The sequence below is a fragment of the Hemitrygon akajei genome, chromosome 7 (assembly GCF_048418815.1).
Source record: "Hemitrygon akajei chromosome 7, sHemAka1.3, whole genome shotgun sequence".
Taxonomy (NCBI): domain Eukaryota; kingdom Metazoa; phylum Chordata; class Chondrichthyes; order Myliobatiformes; family Dasyatidae; genus Hemitrygon; species Hemitrygon akajei.
Window position 1 is genome coordinate 183,655,754 of NC_133130.1, and position 17,749 is coordinate 183,673,502.

A 17,749-nucleotide genomic window follows, 5' to 3' on the forward strand; every position below is an offset into this window, starting at 1 on the left:
TCTTGGTCATATTGTCTTCCATTTGTTCTTTTTATCACTGGCAGTCTCCAGGGGTGAGGTTAGAAACTGAGGCAGAGCCCAAATCAACAACAAAGAGCTGATTTGTCAAAGTTACGAATAATAGCATTGGATTGAGTGTGGCACTAATGTACAGGATAAATTTTTGTTTCCAAGTTGGATTTTACTGTAATTGTAGATCTTAAAATGAAGCTATACTTCAGATTTAAAATGGAGATGGAGAAATAAATCCGATTACAAATGTTTAGATCTAATTTAGACTCTACTCAGTCTGCTCTGTCTCTTGCAAAGTGATACTGAAAAACTACTGAAGAAAAATATCAGATTAGTTAACTAACCCAATCTTACCTAAAGTTACGTGCCAGGGAACCAATGCGATTCTTTGGTCCAGTTGCTCAAGCTGATGCACTGCTCTGCTAACTCCTTGTAATTGTCTGAACACAACAGAGACAGTCACTGATTCTGGGAAATCTGTAATACTGACCAAAGTAAACTTTAGTTCAGCATATACTGTAGAAGGAGAGCTACATTCTCCACTTGCAATGAAAATGGACACCAGCTCTCCATAATCTGACGACAATGTTGTTCCACCCAAAAGGCATCCAGAGCTTTCTTACATTCGCCTCTCCCCATGCCTGTCACCAACAATGAAAGGCACGATGCAAAATATGAGCTGGATTTGACAATGTTTAAAAATCATACATGGGCCATCCTTGAATAGCAGGTGGAAAGGAATTCCATGCTCTGCTTCCTGCTACAGTTACAGATGCCATGCATAATGATCAATTACCCAACAGCTTGTTTAATAGGCAGAATTAGATCACATGGTATGAGCACAATGAACTGTTTTGTTTAGCAATAAGCAATCCGGTAAGTCAAGTCATTAATTATAGAATATAGACCATAGAACAGAACGGCAGAGTACAGACCCTTTGGTCTGTCATGTTGTGATGACCTTTTAATTGACTCTAAGATCATTCTAATAATTCCTTCCTACATGGTCCTCCAATTTTCTGTCATCCATGTGTTTCTTAAAGAGTTTCTTAAATATTTTTAATATCCCTGCCTCTACCACCACACCTGATAGGGTGTTCCAAGCACCACCACACTCTGTGTAAAAAAACTTACATCAGACATCCCCACTATACTTTCCTGCAATCACCTTAAAATTATGCCCTCTCTTATTTGCCATTTCCACCCTGGGAAAAAGTCTCTGGTATTAAGACCATAAGATATAGGAGCAGAAGTAGGCCATTCGGCCTATTGAATCTGCTCCGCCATTCAATCATGGCTGATCCAATTCTTCCAGTCATCCCCACTTCCCTGCCTTCTCCCCACACCCTTTGCAAATCAAAATGCCATCTCCCCATACCCTTTGCTAATCTTGATGCCCTGGCTAATCAAGAACCTATCTATCTCTGCCTTAAATGCACCCAATGACTTGGCCTTCACAGTCGCTCGTGGCAACAAATTCCACAGATTTTCCACCCTCTGACTAAAGTAATTTCTCCGGATCTCTGTTCTAAATGGGTGTCCTTCAATCCTGAAGTTGTGCCCTCTTGTCCTAGAATCACCTACCATGGGAATTAACTTTGCCATATCTAATCTGTTCAGGCCTTTTAACATTCTAAATGTTTCTATGAAATTCCCCCCTCATTCTCCTAAACTCCAGGGAATACAGTACAAGAGCTGCCAGACGTTCCTCATACGGTAACCTTTTCATTCCTGGAATCATTCTCGTGAATCTTCTCTGAACCCTCTCCAATGTCAGTATATCCTTTCTAAAATAAGGAGCCCTAAGCTGCACGCAATACTCCAAGTGTGGTCTCACAAGTGCCTTACAGAGCCTCAACATCACATCCCTGCTCTTATATTCCATACCTCTAGAAATGAAAGCCAACATCACATTCGCCTTCTTTACCACCGACTCAACCTGGAGGTTAACCTTCAGGGTATCCTGCACAAGGACTCCCAAGTCCCGTTGCATCTCTGCATTTTGAATTCCCTCCCCATCTATATAATAGTCTGCCTGTTTATTTCTTCCACCAAAATGCATGAACCATACACTTTCCAACATTATATTTTACTTGCATTATCTACTCAATCTTTGCCTCTTATCATCTTGTACACAAATGTGCTTTACTTTCCTGTTGACTCCAGACCCTTGTGGTGGATCCTTTACACCTTTAACTCTCTGACTCATGGTGCTATAGTGAAGTACATGGGTAGTGAATGAGAACAATTTTATCATGTGAATCCAGATGAGGCAGTCATCATTTCACATCACCCCTTAATTAAACACTAATGTCTTTCTACCTTACCCCCACATTTTCAGAGAAAATTGCTGAAGCCCAAAGAAGATTGGCAACATTGCAGATGGAACTTGAAGCAGTTCTCAATTCCCAAAGAGAGAGTGATACAAGATCAATGGCACACTGGAAGAGCATCCTTCTCAAACCACACAGGCAGCGAGCACGGCACAAGAAAATGTGCGACCTGAAGCTGGCCTTCAGTGAACTCTACCTTAATCTAGTCCTGCTGCAGAATTACCAGGTATGTGGGTGGTCACTTCAGCCCAACAAGATGATAGAATCCCTTGGATCTCAGAAAGTCGGGCGGCATCTTGGAGGAGAATAAACGTCTTGGCTTGAAACCTTGATTGCTTATTCTGTTCCAAAAAATGAAGCAAGACTTGCTGATTGCCTCCAGCATTTTGTGTGTGATGCTTAAGATTTCCAGCATCTGCAGAATCTCTTGTGTTTAAAATGCCCCTTAATGTCATTATTGAGCTTTCAGACCAGACATGGTGATTTTAAAGATTTCACGGCCAGTACTAACATTGGCTGAAACAGAATTGTGAAACAGAATGCATTGTCAGTCTCTAATCCACTGTGTTAAGCATGAATAAAGGAGGGAGCCTCTGCTCGATCAGCAGTATCACTCCTACCTCTGAGGCTGGAGGTTGTGGGTTCAAGGTCGTTCAATAGAATTGTGTGCATAAACATCTTCATTGTGATACTGGAAGAATGCTCAATGTTGGACAGGATACCAAATATATCCTGATCTACTTGCTGATGATGGTATCCATCTGTCTCGAAGGACAATGTGCGAATGGAGTGACCTCTCCAGGACACAAACCTGGGCAGAAGGCATGGAGATCTGGGATGTCCAGTTGTCAAGATCCTCCTCTCGGCCTCACCAGTGTAGTCCAAAGGAAAGTAAAGCACTATGTTTGGCACCAGCTTGGCTGCAGGAGCTGCTGGAAGGGTGCTCAGTGACATCCAGCCACCTGGGGCTCCACTCTGGATTTTCTCTCTGGGTTTACTCCCGTAGCCTCCATCTCTCTCCTGTGGCTGCCCACAAAGCAGTGGGGCTACTTACCCATAGCTGGGGATCTGGCCCATGCGCATCAGGGCATGTCCTGTGTGCTACATGTGCAGGGGTCAGACCTCCCTAACATTACAACAGCTATTCACATGATGATCATGGGACGTGTACAAAATGGCTGCTGCATTTTCCTCCCTGGCTGGTGTGGCCATTCTTTAAAAGTTGACTTTGTGGAATGGTTTGGTCTGCACTGAGGATGAACACAACACCTCTCTTGCTAAAGCACCAGCTCCCTCAGAGCGCAGTGGTCCCTGCAGAGCAAATGGAGTTCACCAGGGAACATCGAACAAAGGTGGAACAGTTAGGTCTAAGTTCAAAGTACAGATACGTCAGCATATACCACCTTGAGAGTCATTTTCTGAAATCCAGGTGGAGCTGCAGATCAGCACTGATCTGATTGAATGTGAGCTCCTCCTGCTGCAGCTACTCTCCCCACAATCAAGAGAAGGCCCAACAGTGAGAGCTGGAGCCTGAGACTCCGAGGTTCAGAGCTGAATCAGCTTGGAGCAATTTTGTCTTTACATTGATTTATCTTTTAATTTCCAGCGTCATTCCACGACGGGTATTGATCAGGTGATGCCCGAGATAATGCAACAATGTGCCCTATGCCACATCAACCTTTAGTAGAGAGAGATAGGAAAGGGGAGAGGATGGGGGAAAAAACACTGGTAATGAAATGTAGACTTTGACTGATTTATACATGTAATAAGATAAAGATAGTTCTGGGGATATTTCAGGTCCTCATATTGCCTGGTGAAGACCATACACATAGTCATGGAGTCATACAGCACCAAAACAGGCCCTTCAGCCCATTAGGTGCAAACTGACCATCAATCACCCACCTGTGTAAATTAATCCCACTCAGTCCATTTATTCCCGCCACATTCCCAGCAATTCCTGCCAGATTCCCTCGTCATCTGTACACCACCTCATCGCCCGTTTCTGCTCCACCTCATTCCTTATCAACCAGTGTTTATCTATTAAATTAGTAACCATAAATTAGCAGTGTTTCTTAACCAGCAGCTCCTCAACAGCCAAAACTTCCTGTAGAGAGTTTAACAGTTAATTAACACACACATTTTTAACGATAGTGTGGAGAGTGGGAGAGTGTGGACACCACTTATTCTAGTGATTTGTGACCCACATTGTGTCTTTTATAACCCTCAGAAATCAGTGGACAATTTACATTACAGCACAGTACAGACCCTTTGGCTCACAATGCCGTGCCAATCAATGAACCAACTCTAAGATCAATCTAACCCTTCCCTCCTACATGGCCCTCCATTTTTCTATCATCCATGTGCCTATCTAAGAGTTTCTTAAATGCCCCTTCACCACCACCCTGGCAGCGCGTTCTACACACTCACCATTCACTGTGTAAAAAAGATTTAACTCTGACAGCAACCCCCCCCCCCACCACATTTCCCTCCAAGCACCTTAAAATTATGCTTCTCATATTAGTCTCTAGCTATTCATTCAATCTATGCTTCTTATCATCTTGACACCTTGATTGGGTTATCTCTTATCCTCCTTTGCTCCAGAGTGAAGAGCCCCAGCTTGCTCATAAGACATGCTCTCTAATCAGGCAGCATCCTGATAAATTTTCTCTGCACCCACTCTACAACTTCCACATCTTTCCTATAATGAGATGAGCAGAACTGAACACAATGTTCCAAGTGTGGTCTATCCGGAGTTTTATGGAGCTGCAACATTACTTTGCGGCTCTTAAACTCAGTCCCTCGACTAATGAAGGCCAACACAACATACACCTTCTTCATAAACTTATCAACTTGCATGGCAGCTTTGAAGGAACTATGGACATGGACTCCAAGATTCCTCAGTTCCTCCACAGTGCTAAGAATCCTATTATTAACCCTATATTTTGCCATCAAATTCAACCATCTAAAGTGAATCACCTCTCACTTTTCCTGGTTGAACTGCATCTGCCTCTTCTCAGCCCAGCTCTGCATCCTGTCTCTGTCGCATTGCAACCCTATGACAACTGACTACACTATTAACAACACCACCAACCTTTGCCTTTGCCTATTTGTCTATAAGGAACACAAAACATGGATTCTGAATCAGAATCAGGTTTAATATCACCAGCATATGTCATGAAATGTATTAACTTTACTTTAGCAGTTCAATGAAATACATGATAAATAAATATAGAGGAAAAAACTGGATTACATTATATAAATAAAATAGTTAAGGTAAAATAAGTAGTGCAGAAGAAAAACAGAAATAAGGAAGTTGTGAGGTGGTGTTCATGGTTTTAATGTCCATTCAGAAATCAGATGGCAGCAGGGAAGAACTATTCTTGAATTGCTGAATGTGTGCCTTCAGACTTCTGTACCTCCTTCCCAATGGTAACAATGAGAAGATGGCATTTCCCTGGTGGTGGGGATCCTTAATGATCCTTAACAATCCTTAATCCTGCCTTCCTAAGCCACTGTTCCTTGAAGATTCTCCTCTGCAGAGGCTAGTACCCATGATGAGGCTGACTAATTTTATAAATTTCTGCAACTTACTTTGATCTCGTGCAATAGTCCCACTTTCCCTCCCCCCCCCCCCCCCCCCCCATACCAGACGGTGATGCAGCCAGTCAGAATGCTCTCCACGGTACATTTGTAGAAGTTTTTGAGTGTTTTAGTCGACAAACCAAAATCTTCTCAAACTCCTAATGAAATATAGCCACTGTCTTGCCTTCTTTATAGCTGCATCAATATGTTGTGTCCAGGATCCCTTCTTTTAAAAAGTTCTGAAAAATTGTATTCCTTCCACCTCCCCCACCCATCCATTATCTCAAGAGAACCCTTTTCTTCCAATCCAGAATCTCAACCTCACTGGGCTTTCCAAAATCATGAAGAAATACGATAAAATGTTCAACACATCGAAAGGCGCAGGGTGGCAGGAAGCTCAGGTTGAGAGCTCAGCAGTGTACACCAGCCAAAAGGTGGACCAGCTAATCAGCGAGGTGGAGGTAAGTGTGGGAGAGACTGACTCGGGCCCCTTCTCCCTCGTCCAGAAGCCAACACTATACCCCTGTTGGGAAATAAATCACCGTTGCACAGCAGGCTGGGCTTGTAGGATTTTACAGGAGTAGCCATTCCACGCATGTGGTTATATCACTGGGATATATGATGGGTTCCAGTGTACACTACAGGATGAGACTTGCTAAAAATCGAACTTGTATGTGTGGATGTCTGGGTGTTGGGTGTTTGCTCAGAACTTGCCTCCTGTCAGCTGGAACAGGTGGTGCTTTAAGTGGAAGTTGATAGGCTCATGATTAGTAAGGATGTCAAAAGTTACAGGGAAAAGGCAGGAGAATGGGGTTGAGAGAGATAATAAATCAGCCATGATGGACTGGTAGAGCAGAGCCAAAGGGCTGAATGGCCTAATTCTGCTCTATGTCTTATGTTCTTATTGTCTTAAACAGGGGAACAAAATAAAAAGTGGCGAAATCTTTACAGGGACTGATAATCATCACAGGCAGAGGTTGAGTATTGGCAGACAGGTATAGTGAAGCATATAGAGGGAGGATGAGAGGTGTTTGTAGAGACTGCAGCATCCAAGCAGAGTGAGAGGAGCATTCACACAGACTGAGAGGGTATTTACAGAGATTGCAACATACAGACAGGAGAATTTCAGAATCAGGTTTATTTTGAGGAGGCCTTGGCATGTACGATTAAGGAGCACCCCAAGGCTTTCTATGCATTTGCGAAGCATAGGAGGATGATGAGAACTAAGGTGGGACCACTAGAGGATAAAGAGGGCCACATGTGCCTGGAGGTGGAGGAGGTTGGGGAGGTCCTAAATGAATACTTTGCTTCAGTATTCACAAGTGAAAAGGATCTTGATCAGGATGAGGTTGAAGTAGAGTGGGCCTGTGTGCTGGACAATGTGGAGATTAAGGAAGAAGTGCTAGATCTTCTTAAAAACATTAACATTGATAAATCCCCAGGGCCGGATATGATACACCCCAGGTTGTTGTGGGAATTGAGAGAAGAGATCGCAGGAGCATTAGCCATGATCTTTGAATCCTCTTTGGCTGCAGGGGAAGTGCCGGAGGGCTGGTGAATGGCAAATGTAGTTCCCTTGTTTAAAAAAGTTTATAGGGAGAAACCTGGGAACTATAGACCGGTGAGTCTTATGTCAGTGGTATGCAAACTACTGGAAAGGATTCTTAAGGATAGGATCTATGAGCATTTGGAGAAGTACAGTTTACTCATGGATAGTCAACATGGCTTTGTGAAGGGAAGATCATGCCTCACGAGCCTGATTGAAGAGATAACAAAAGAAATTGATGAGGGTAGGGCAGTGGATGTGGTCTGCATGGACTTTAGCAAAGCATTTGACAAAGTCCCTCATGACAGACTCATCCAGAAAGTCATGAGGCATGGGATAAGTGGAACCTTGGCTGTTTTGGAAAAAAAATTGGCTTAAAGGAAGAAAGCAGAGGGTAGTTGTGGAAGGAAAGTGTTCTGCCTGGAGGTCGGTGACTAGTGGAGTGCCGCAGGGATCTGTCCTGGGACCTCTGCTATTTGTGATTTTTATAAATGGCCTGGATGTAAAGGCGGGAGGATGGGTGAGTAAGTTTGCGGATAACATGAAGATTGGAGGAGTTGTGGATGGAGCTATAGGTGGTTGAAGGTTACAAGAGGATATAGACAGGCTGCAGAGTTGGGCAGAAAAATGGCAGGTGGAGTTCAATCCAGACAAGGGTGAGGTGATGCATTTTGGAAGGACAAACCAGAAGACTGAGTACAGGATTAATGGTCAGTTACTTAAGAATGTGGATGAACAAAGGGACCTTGGGGTTCAAATCCATACATCCCTCAAGGTCGCTGCACAGGTTGATAGGGTAGTTAAGAAGGCCTATGGGATGCTAGGCTTCATTAACAGGGGATTGAGTTCAAGAGAAGAGAGGTCATGTTGCAACTCTATAAATCTCTGGTGAGACCGCACTTAGAGTATTGTGTTCAATTCTGGTCACCTCATTATGGGAAGGATGTGGAAGCTATGGAGAGGGTCAGAGGAGATTTACCAGGATGTTGCCTGGATTGGAGAACAAGTCATATGAGGCAAGGTTAGCAGAGCTGGGACTTTTCTCTTTGGAGTGTAGGAGAATGAGAGGGGACTTGATAGAGGTCTACAAGATTATGAGAGGCATAGATAGGGTGGATAGTCAGTACCTGTTTCCCAGGACACCAATAGCAAACACCAGAGGGCATATATACAAAATTAAGGGAGGGAAGTTTAGGGGAGACATCAGGGGTAAGTTTTTTTACACAGCGGGTTGTAAGTGCCTGGAATGACTTGCCAGGGATGGTGGTGGAGGCTAAAACATTAGGGGTATTTAAGAGCCTCTTGGACAGGCACATGGATGAAAGAAAAATGGAGGGTTATGGGGCAGTGTGGGTTTAGTACTTTCTTTTAGGGATTATATGGGTCAGCACAACATGGAGGGCTGAAGGGCCTGTACTGTGCTGTCATGTTCTATGGTTCTATTTTCATGGACATTCATTGTGAAAGTCGCTGCAGAAGTACAGTGTAAGACATAAAAATTGCATTAAAATAAATACAAGGTGGAAAAGTGGAATGTATTTGCAGGGAATGTGGTGTGTAGACAGAGCACAGTAAACAAGCTGTGTGACAGGGATATTGACAGAGGTTGTGGGGTACAGCCAGGCAGTGGGACATTTCTAATAACTGAGGAACATATTGAGGAACAAGTGCTTTGTACAGGACTGAGAAGCCGAGTGGGAAGGTTCTTACAAAAACTGCAAGGCATATCCAGGGCATGAGGGTAGTGGCAGATACAATGAGATCTTTACACACTACTGCATACAGACGGACTGGGTACTTAGAGAAACTGCAGCCAAAAGGAAGAGGGACAAGACTACTTACTGGGACAAAAGGTGGACTGCAATCTACCAGAGAGTGAGTAGTTAGAGTCTGCAGTGTACAGGCAGAGAATACGAAGTGTTTGCAGAGACGCTAAAAGATTGGGGTGTTTACTGAGACTACCAAACACAGGCAGACACATTGAGGTGCTCAGAGACAGCTTGAGCAAGGTGTGTTTACCCAGTATCACACATCTATAGGAAAACTTTCAGAGAGAGGAAAGCTATGCAAAATGCTTTCAGTGGGTGAAGGCAATGAGATACTTACAGAGATCATGGCATTGAGAGATGTAGAGATGGTTAAAGAGTGTAGCATCCAAGTAGAGGCAGAAGGGTATTTAACAAAATTACAGAGTACAGGTGAATACAACAGAGTATTTACAGAATGCAGTATACAAGCAGATGGGGTATTTATAGAGTCCAGAGGGAGGGGTAGTTATGGACACTACAATACATGTAGATGGAGACTATTTACAGAATGTGCAGTGGAGCAGAGAAGGATATTCATGGATAATCTGGTAAACGTTATGCGAAGGCCAATTCCTCTTGATCACGAATATTAAACCTCTGTAATTTAATGGCTTGTTAGAAACCAAGAGGGAGCTAACCATGGGAGCATGAGGAACCTGCCCTGAACTAATTGCAGTCAGAGATACTGGCAAATGACACACCAGTTGTGGAAACTCTTCATGCATCCTGAAGGCTCCACAAAGTGTAGCAGTGAAGAGCGGGGCTCTTATCTGTCTAGAAAGAAACCTACTGAGTTCGAGTGTGAAAACCCTGGCAAAAAGCACATACACAGGACTGGTGGTAATGACAATACTTGCAACTAAAGCAAAGAATTCATTAAACTTAAAGATGTAAAATTTTGCCCCACAGTCACTCTACACAACTCAGCTGGCTGGAGGAGACAGAGCCCGGGCGATGAAGAGGCTTCGAGTTCCTCCGCTAGGAACAGCACAGGTCTGTCACCTACAGTTCAGTGAGGTGTTTGAGCAATTGTGTACACACGAGAGTGAGAGAGTGGGTGTACTTGTGTGTGTAATTCCATGACAATAAGTGTAGGTGTGTGTTACAGACAGAGCAGTGTCGGTGTGTGTTGCTTGTTGAAGGTTTGGTGAATGAAATTTGTATATCTTATATGTAGGTGTGCTATCGACTGTATGTGTGCCACCCGTGTGCTTGTGTTTTTTGTATTTTTGTGTCTGCACTCGTGTATGTGTGTGTTTGCACACTCGAGGGGTAGTACGGTCAGAGTAGGTATGTTAGAGTTATGAACACAAGCTGCTTCCTGCATTGTAGTGTAGGCTCTAACCATTCAGAGGCACAGTGGATATCATCTTCCCTGTGTGACCATACCAACAAAATACAGGGCCCAACACCACAAACTATACATGGGTTATTCTGACCTTACTCAAGCCTTTGAAATGATCAGTCAGCAGGGACAGTGAAACACCCTGCTCAAGTCTGTGTCCAGATTATTACTCCATGATGTCTATGTGCCACAATACCGTGTACTGGATCTACAACAGAGCAGCTCTGAGTGGAGACTGGTGTCCAACGAGGCCGTGTCATTGTTTTTCTGAATCCATCTCACTGCAATGTTGCATCTCACCTCAATCATTCCCTCGGGGGTACAGCTAATTTTCAGACCTAATGGGAATCTAAAATGAAAATGTTGAACATAGAACACAGGTATAGTCCCTTCTGCCCACAGTGCCTACACCAACCACAATCGTGAATTAAACCAATTCTCTTCTGCCTATATGTGATCCATATCCCCCCACTGACTGTATATTCATAAAACATAGGAGGAGAATTAGGCCATTCAGCCCATTGTGTCTGCTCTGCCATTCCATCATCGTAGATTTATTATCCTTCTCAACCCTATTCTTTTGCCTTCTCCCAATGAACTTTGATGCCCTTACCAATTGAGAACCTATCAATCTCTGCTTTAAATATACCCAGTGACGGCCTCCACAGCCATCTGTGGCAATTCACCACCCTCTGGCTAAAGAAATTCCTCTATGTCTCTGTTCTAAATGGACTTCTTCAATTCAGAGGTAATGCTCTGCAGTCCTAGACTCCTCCACTATTGGAGACGTCCTCTTCGTGTCCAGCCTTTCAATATTCCATAGGTTTCAATGAGATCACCCCTCATTCTTCTAAACTCCAGTGAATACAGGCCCAGACCCTTCAAATGCCCCTCATGTGTTAATTCCCTCCTTTTAAATGCTACTATTGTACCTGCTTCCACCACTCCTCCCAGCAGCTTGCTCCAGGCATCTATCACTCAATGTGCCCTCACATCTCCTTGAAACTTCTTTGTTCTCACCTCTAATACCTGACATTTCTGCCCTGGGAAAAAGATTCCAACTGACAACTTCATCCATGGAGTGGTGGGGTGGGGATATATCTCTACCAAAGGAGGTTTAAGGCACTTCTTCCCTCTGCTAGACTGCAGGTCACCCTTGGGCAAGATGCAGCACCTATTTAGACCCCCAATCAGAGTCACGTGAAGCCATGGAAACAGGTGATGGATGGTCGTAAGAGCAGCTGGTGCACCTCACAAGTCCTGGTTACGCAATCACTGACACCAGGCAGACAATTTCTGAAGAGCATTGATAATGCCTGGGGTCACCCATCTTGTAAAGGCTCTGCCCAAATGGCAGCAATGGCAAACCATTTCTGCAGAGAAGTTTGCCAAGAACCATCGCGGTCGTGGGAAGTTTGCGGGGAGAAGGGTCTACATTCAACATCAAGAAGACAATAGGTTCTCTGCCAACCTATCTCCACTATGTTCAGTAACAGAGATTCACAACAACGCCATTCACCGCATTTCGTATCTCAGGAGAAACCCTTGGCAATGGCAGTCATCACCTCCAGTGTTCCAGCACAGCCTTTAGTTGACTAAGGAGGAAGGTATTTGAAGATCAGGACTGCAGACACACACAACACACACGGTCCACTAATCAGTTCTGATTCCTGCCTGATATACTTCTGAGATCTGACTGCAGTCATCTCAAGGCACTGGAAGATACCACCAGTCCAGTATTGGTAAGATCTCCAGATTTGTTGGAAAGATGAACAAAACAATATCAGTCTCCTCTCCTGGGCCATCATCTCCTGCGCAGGGGTTGACTATATTGGGTAGGCCAATCCATTCACACATTCAGCAACACACTCCTAAAGCAGACACTCTGTTCAAGGTTCGGTCATGGCAAGAGATTCAACATGTGCTCAAAGCTTCCCCGTTGACTTTCGGAGCCTCTGGCCCATGTCTGCTTGAAATGGATTGCAATGAGAACCTCCGCACCGTGCACCAGGAGCACACAGAAGCTCTTTGTAAACAGTGGAAGTGTTGCAACATCTCACAAGCTACCCACCTGGACATTGCCCCCTTCCCCCCATTGCAGATGAGAGCCCCTCACTGGCATCCTAAAGCACGTCAAAGACCACCACAGCTGAGTGAGAGAAGTCATCCTTCATCCCGAGAAACTGCCTCAGAAGAAAATGAAATCAGTGGCTGAGTATGTTATTGTGTATGTGTTAGTCAGAGAGAGCACGTGTGTTGCGGGAAGATCTCAAGAGTGGCCATAAAGCTTTGCATTGTGTCCCCCTAGACTCCCCCAGTGTGGACAACCTTCCGTGTGGGCGTGCAGTGTGGACTCATTATGGCACTCTCCGTGCTGATAATCATCAAAGGTAAGCGCTCAGCGCCAGCCAATGAGAAAGAAGCTCGGGCTCATTGCGTATTCCAGAGCTATTTGTAAACAACACGACTGACAGGCTGACATGAATCATTCAACACTTTGTACAGATCAAATGCCCAGAATAGACAGGAGGCTCCGGTGACACAGGTCAGCATAACTCCGACTGCCGAGTGTAATGAAGAATGAGAGGCGGAGATGTTCGCAGGCCCACATTTTAACAGAATAACCCTGTTTTCCCCAGAACGGCAGATAATGAATGGTATACACTGGACCTCAAGCAGCAGTTTGGAATCTCAGTTCTTAGCTCTCTCTGCAGAAATACTTCCAATCAAATATTTTATACAAAAGGAGACTCGAATCTTCCAGATGACTTGCCTGTTCTTCTTCATCACTTGCTTCGGGCAGTAATTGAAGAGCATAGACCTATCATGGTTTTTTTCAAAGCTTGCCAGTAGGGGTGGATGGGTCCTTGAAGGTTTCACCAAATGAGGTCGGCAATGGTACAACCCAATTGGTTGGTCATTTTGGCCATATAGGCCACTGCTGACTAGGCCCCTTGCCAGCCAATCAGAAAATGAATAGGTTCATCATATGGGTGAGCTGGTGCCTACTGGCCATTTCATGCAGACGTTGGTGCATGGGGAAGTCAACCTTCCATTACTGACATAAAGCCTTCAGGAAATGAAGGCGGGTCTCCTGGGCAGGACTGCACCAATTCTGGGATGAAAGAGAGACAGATTTTTTTAAAAACAGTGATTTTCTTTGATCATATCTTTATTCGTTGGAGTTGGAAGGCAAAAGGCTGTTTAACAGGGCAGAATGGCTGATGTCATGCGATCAGCCTCTATTAGTTGGCAAGTATACATTATCAACAATTAGAAATTTACCCAGACATCTTAGTCAAAACCAAAATACTGCAGATGCTGGAAGTAAGAGTTAAAACAGAAGGTGCTGGAATTGCTCAGGTCAGACCTGAAACATTAAATGCTTCTCTCTTTGCAGATGCTGTCTGACCTGCTGAATGTTTCTAGAATTTTCTGTTTTCAATTATTAAAAAAAAACAACACTGGCTTCCAAATAACATAATACAACGGTGGTTATTGTGGCACAAATTGTTGCACCTGAATCTGGCTTCAACATGCATAGAGAGAGACAGGTTTATGTAGAATTTATCGCATGGAATCAGGCAGAATTAACAACTGCTTGGGTTTACGGTCTATTTGACTGTCTTTTCATCTAAACCAGGGGTTCTCAACCTGGGGTACAAACCCCTCGGATAATGATAGGGGTTCATGGCTTAAAAAAGGTTGAGAACTCCTGCTCTAAACCACTCCTTTCTAACTTGGGAATTTTAAAAGATAATTCAATCTCTTCTTTCCAGTGAATATCACTCAGCCTGTTCAGTCTTGCCCAATAGATGTAGCTGAACAGTTTTGCTAAAGCCTCTGTCTATCTTTTTATACTTTCTCCACAACTTTTACAGCCTTTTTTCTAATATGCAGACTAGATCTGCTCTGAATAGTGTTGTTTAATCAGTATTTATGATTACCATTACATGTCTTTAGGGAAATGATAGCCCTATTGCCTATTTAGCTACCTGGCTAAAGTGATATAGGCCAGTGGAACAGACTCGATGGGCTGAATGGCTTAATTCTACTCCTATGTCTTATGGTTTTATGGTATTATATTTTTTTCTAGGTATCTACGTATCTCGGGAAGCCAGTGTGTGGCCCCTCCTGAGGGCTTACAGAGGGGGCTTCATTTTCATTGAGTTTGTCTTCCTGCTGGGAATTAATATCTATGGCTGGAGGAAGGCAGGAGTGAATCATTGTTTGATCTTTGAACTTGATCCCAGGAACCACCTCTCCCATCAGGAAATTTTTGAGGTGAGTCTGATGGAACATGTTAGTGACTGTAACAGCCTGACCAAATTCAAAGCCTAGTGAGGGTCTGAGACAGGGTGGAGTGGAAGGAGTCAAGTTAGCTGTAGCTGGAAGGGAAAGATAAAAGTTGATTAGAACTCAAAGTTAAGCTCAGGTCATAAACTGCTTTAAAAACCTGCCCAATGCTACTCCCCAAGGAAACTTCAGAGTGATAGGCGGTGCATTATTCTCTTTGCTACTGTGTACCTGGTTATATCACCACACTAGTTAGCCAGAGAAACAGTAAGAAAATAGTGCACCATTAGGGATAATGTGTCTGTCCAAGAAACAAGGTTAAAGCCCCTGAGCCAGCGTGAGAACAGTAGTTCATTGCTTAGAAAACTAATCATCATTGATGACATCTCCTTGTATGGAGATGAAATGTTTGCAAGTAAATTGCCAAGATTGGAGAACAGCTCAACCCAGCCATCAAGTTTCAGTGAAAGGAACCATAGATTTGATGGATTTTCATTAAGAGAGGGAAACAGTCTTGGTAACAGGTCCGGAGTTAACATGACTCCAGTTCCACAGCAGTCAGGTGTCCATTAACTACTCTGAAGTTACCCAGCAAACTGCTGATTTGCATCAACTGAGGAGTTAAAAAGAGGGAAATCTACCTGCCACAGAAAGTTCTGAAAGTACACTTTCCTCGGGGATATATTGCCATGGGCGGCACTCTAATTCTGTCAGTGTGTCGTGCCAGTTTAGGCCCTAACACTAACAGCTCCTCACCCTCTCTCTTTCAGCTGGCTGGTTTCCTGGGAGTCCTCTGGTGCTTGAGTGTGCTCGCCTGCCTTTTCAGTGCTTACATCCACACTCCGATGTCAATCAGTCCACTGGTCCTGTACGGACTCATGGTGCTTCTTCTCCTGAACCCAACCAAGACCTTCTACTACAAGTCCCGCATTTGGTTGTTAAAGGTCCTGGTGAGTACACCAGCAGAGATCCCTGGTCTAGGAATGATATGCATTTACTTGTATCTTACTTTAAAGAGCTTCAAACCAACCCAGTGCCCTTTCCAGCCACTGAAATACTTCTGAAATTACCAGGTCAACAAAGATCAGAATGCCATAGTTCCTCCCAAGCCTTCCTCATGTGCGTCTGACTTTCCCACTGAGTATCCATGGGATTTACTGTTGCTGAGATACAAGACCCTGACTATTCTCTTAGTAAAGAAATTTCTCCCGGGCTGAACATATTGCCTTTGTCTAAGCATCTAATTTTTGATATCCACAAAGAGGGGCTGCCTCCTCTAAAACACTCTTTTCAGACTTGGGAATCTTAAAGACTTCTCGGCTTCTTCCTTCTGGAGAATGTGAGCCAGCCTGTTCAGTCTCTGTCCAGGCTCCCATTATCCAGCGGTGATTCTCCTCTTTGCCAGTTGTGACACTAGCGTTCCTTCCCCCCCGATACCTTGATCTTTGAACAAGAAGGCTATCTTTAGCCTACACGATCATTGTGATGCAAGTGGCTGTACAACAGGTTATTTATTTACTGGGATACAGAGTGGAATAGGCTCTTCTGTCCCTTCTAGCCGCACTGCCCTGATTTAATCCTGACCTAATCACGGGACAATTTACAATGACCAATGGGAGGAATCCGGAGCACGCGGGGGAAACCCACGCGGTCTCGGGGAGAACGTACAAACTCCTCACGGGCAGGGGTGGGAAGTCAACCCGGGTCGCCTGTACTATACAACGCTGCGCTGCCCATGACGCTGGATCTGGTAAAGTGGAGGATGGAGGCCCGGAGGCCTGTACTGGGGTTGGAGACTACGTGGGTGCGTGGGAGAGGAGAAAGGCTTGTTTCACCATTGTTGTTTTGTTGCTGGCTGTGTTTTGTGTTGCTGTGCTGAACAGAGTGGGCATACTGGGCTGCCTCCAGCACATCCTGAGGTTGTGTTGGCTGTTAACACAAACAACCTATTTCACTGTACTTGTGATAAATAAATAAATCTGTATCCGAAAAAAACGATTTAATAAATTATGTTATTTTATTTAGAGGTACAGGGCAGAATAGGCCCTTCCAGCCCTTTGAACCAAACCATTAGCAACCCCAAATTTAACCCCAGCCTAATCACTGGACAATTTACAATGACCAATTAACTTACTAACTGGTATGTCTTTGGACCGTGGGAGGAAACCGGATCACCCGGAGGAAAACCACGCATTCCAAGGGAAGAATTTAGAAACTCCTTACAGAGGATGCTGGAATTGAACTCAGAACTCCGACGCCCTGAGCTTTAAAGCAGCACACTAACTGCTATGCTACCGTGGCGCCGAGAATGAAATATCACCGAGGAATTAGCAATCACAGCTGGGTGGAATTCAACAAGAGAATGGGTAACTTTGGTCTGAAGTAACTATCCTAAACTAAAATAAAGGCAATGACCAATGAACGAGCGTAGAGGTGGATAACGTTGACCAGGCAAGTAAAGCAATAGGCAAATACTGTAGATATTTAAGGAGAAAGTTGAATACATCCAACAAAAAATATTGAAACGAGGAACAATGCCTCCCAAGGCGAGGGTGATGAGGGCGGAGTGTAAGCCCTGGCTAATGAAGGAATGCATTCCATTGAAGAAGAAACCATGGTAGTAAAAATTAATGATAGGCCCAAAAGTTGAGACAGATTTGGAAACTTGCAGGAGAAGAGTAAAAATAATCAGAGGAAAGTAAATCTGAGGACAAACTAACAAGTATACCAACTGACAATGAGAGCTTCTTGACGAATACAAACAGTTTTGGTCCCCCGAGTTATGGAAAGTATTGGAGGCAGTTCAGATAGAGTTCACTAAAATGGT

General features: G+C 44.2%; 1 protein-coding gene across 1 annotated transcript in view; it reads left to right on the forward strand.

Annotated features, from left to right (window-relative positions):
• The window catches only part of LOC140730113 (xenotropic and polytropic retrovirus receptor 1 homolog), a 74,197-nt gene that overhangs the window by 36,458 nt on the left and 19,990 nt on the right, over positions 1–17,749 (forward strand). The window contains exons 3-8 of the mRNA XM_073050248.1: positions 2,354–2,571; positions 6,239–6,388; positions 10,191–10,274; positions 12,935–13,016; positions 14,723–14,910; positions 15,693–15,872. Coding sequence (XP_072906349.1) covers positions 2,354–2,571; positions 6,239–6,388; positions 10,191–10,274; positions 12,935–13,016; positions 14,723–14,910; positions 15,693–15,872 — 902 coding nt within the window. The remainder of the gene's footprint in view (positions 1–2,353; positions 2,572–6,238; positions 6,389–10,190; positions 10,275–12,934; positions 13,017–14,722; positions 14,911–15,692; positions 15,873–17,749) is intronic.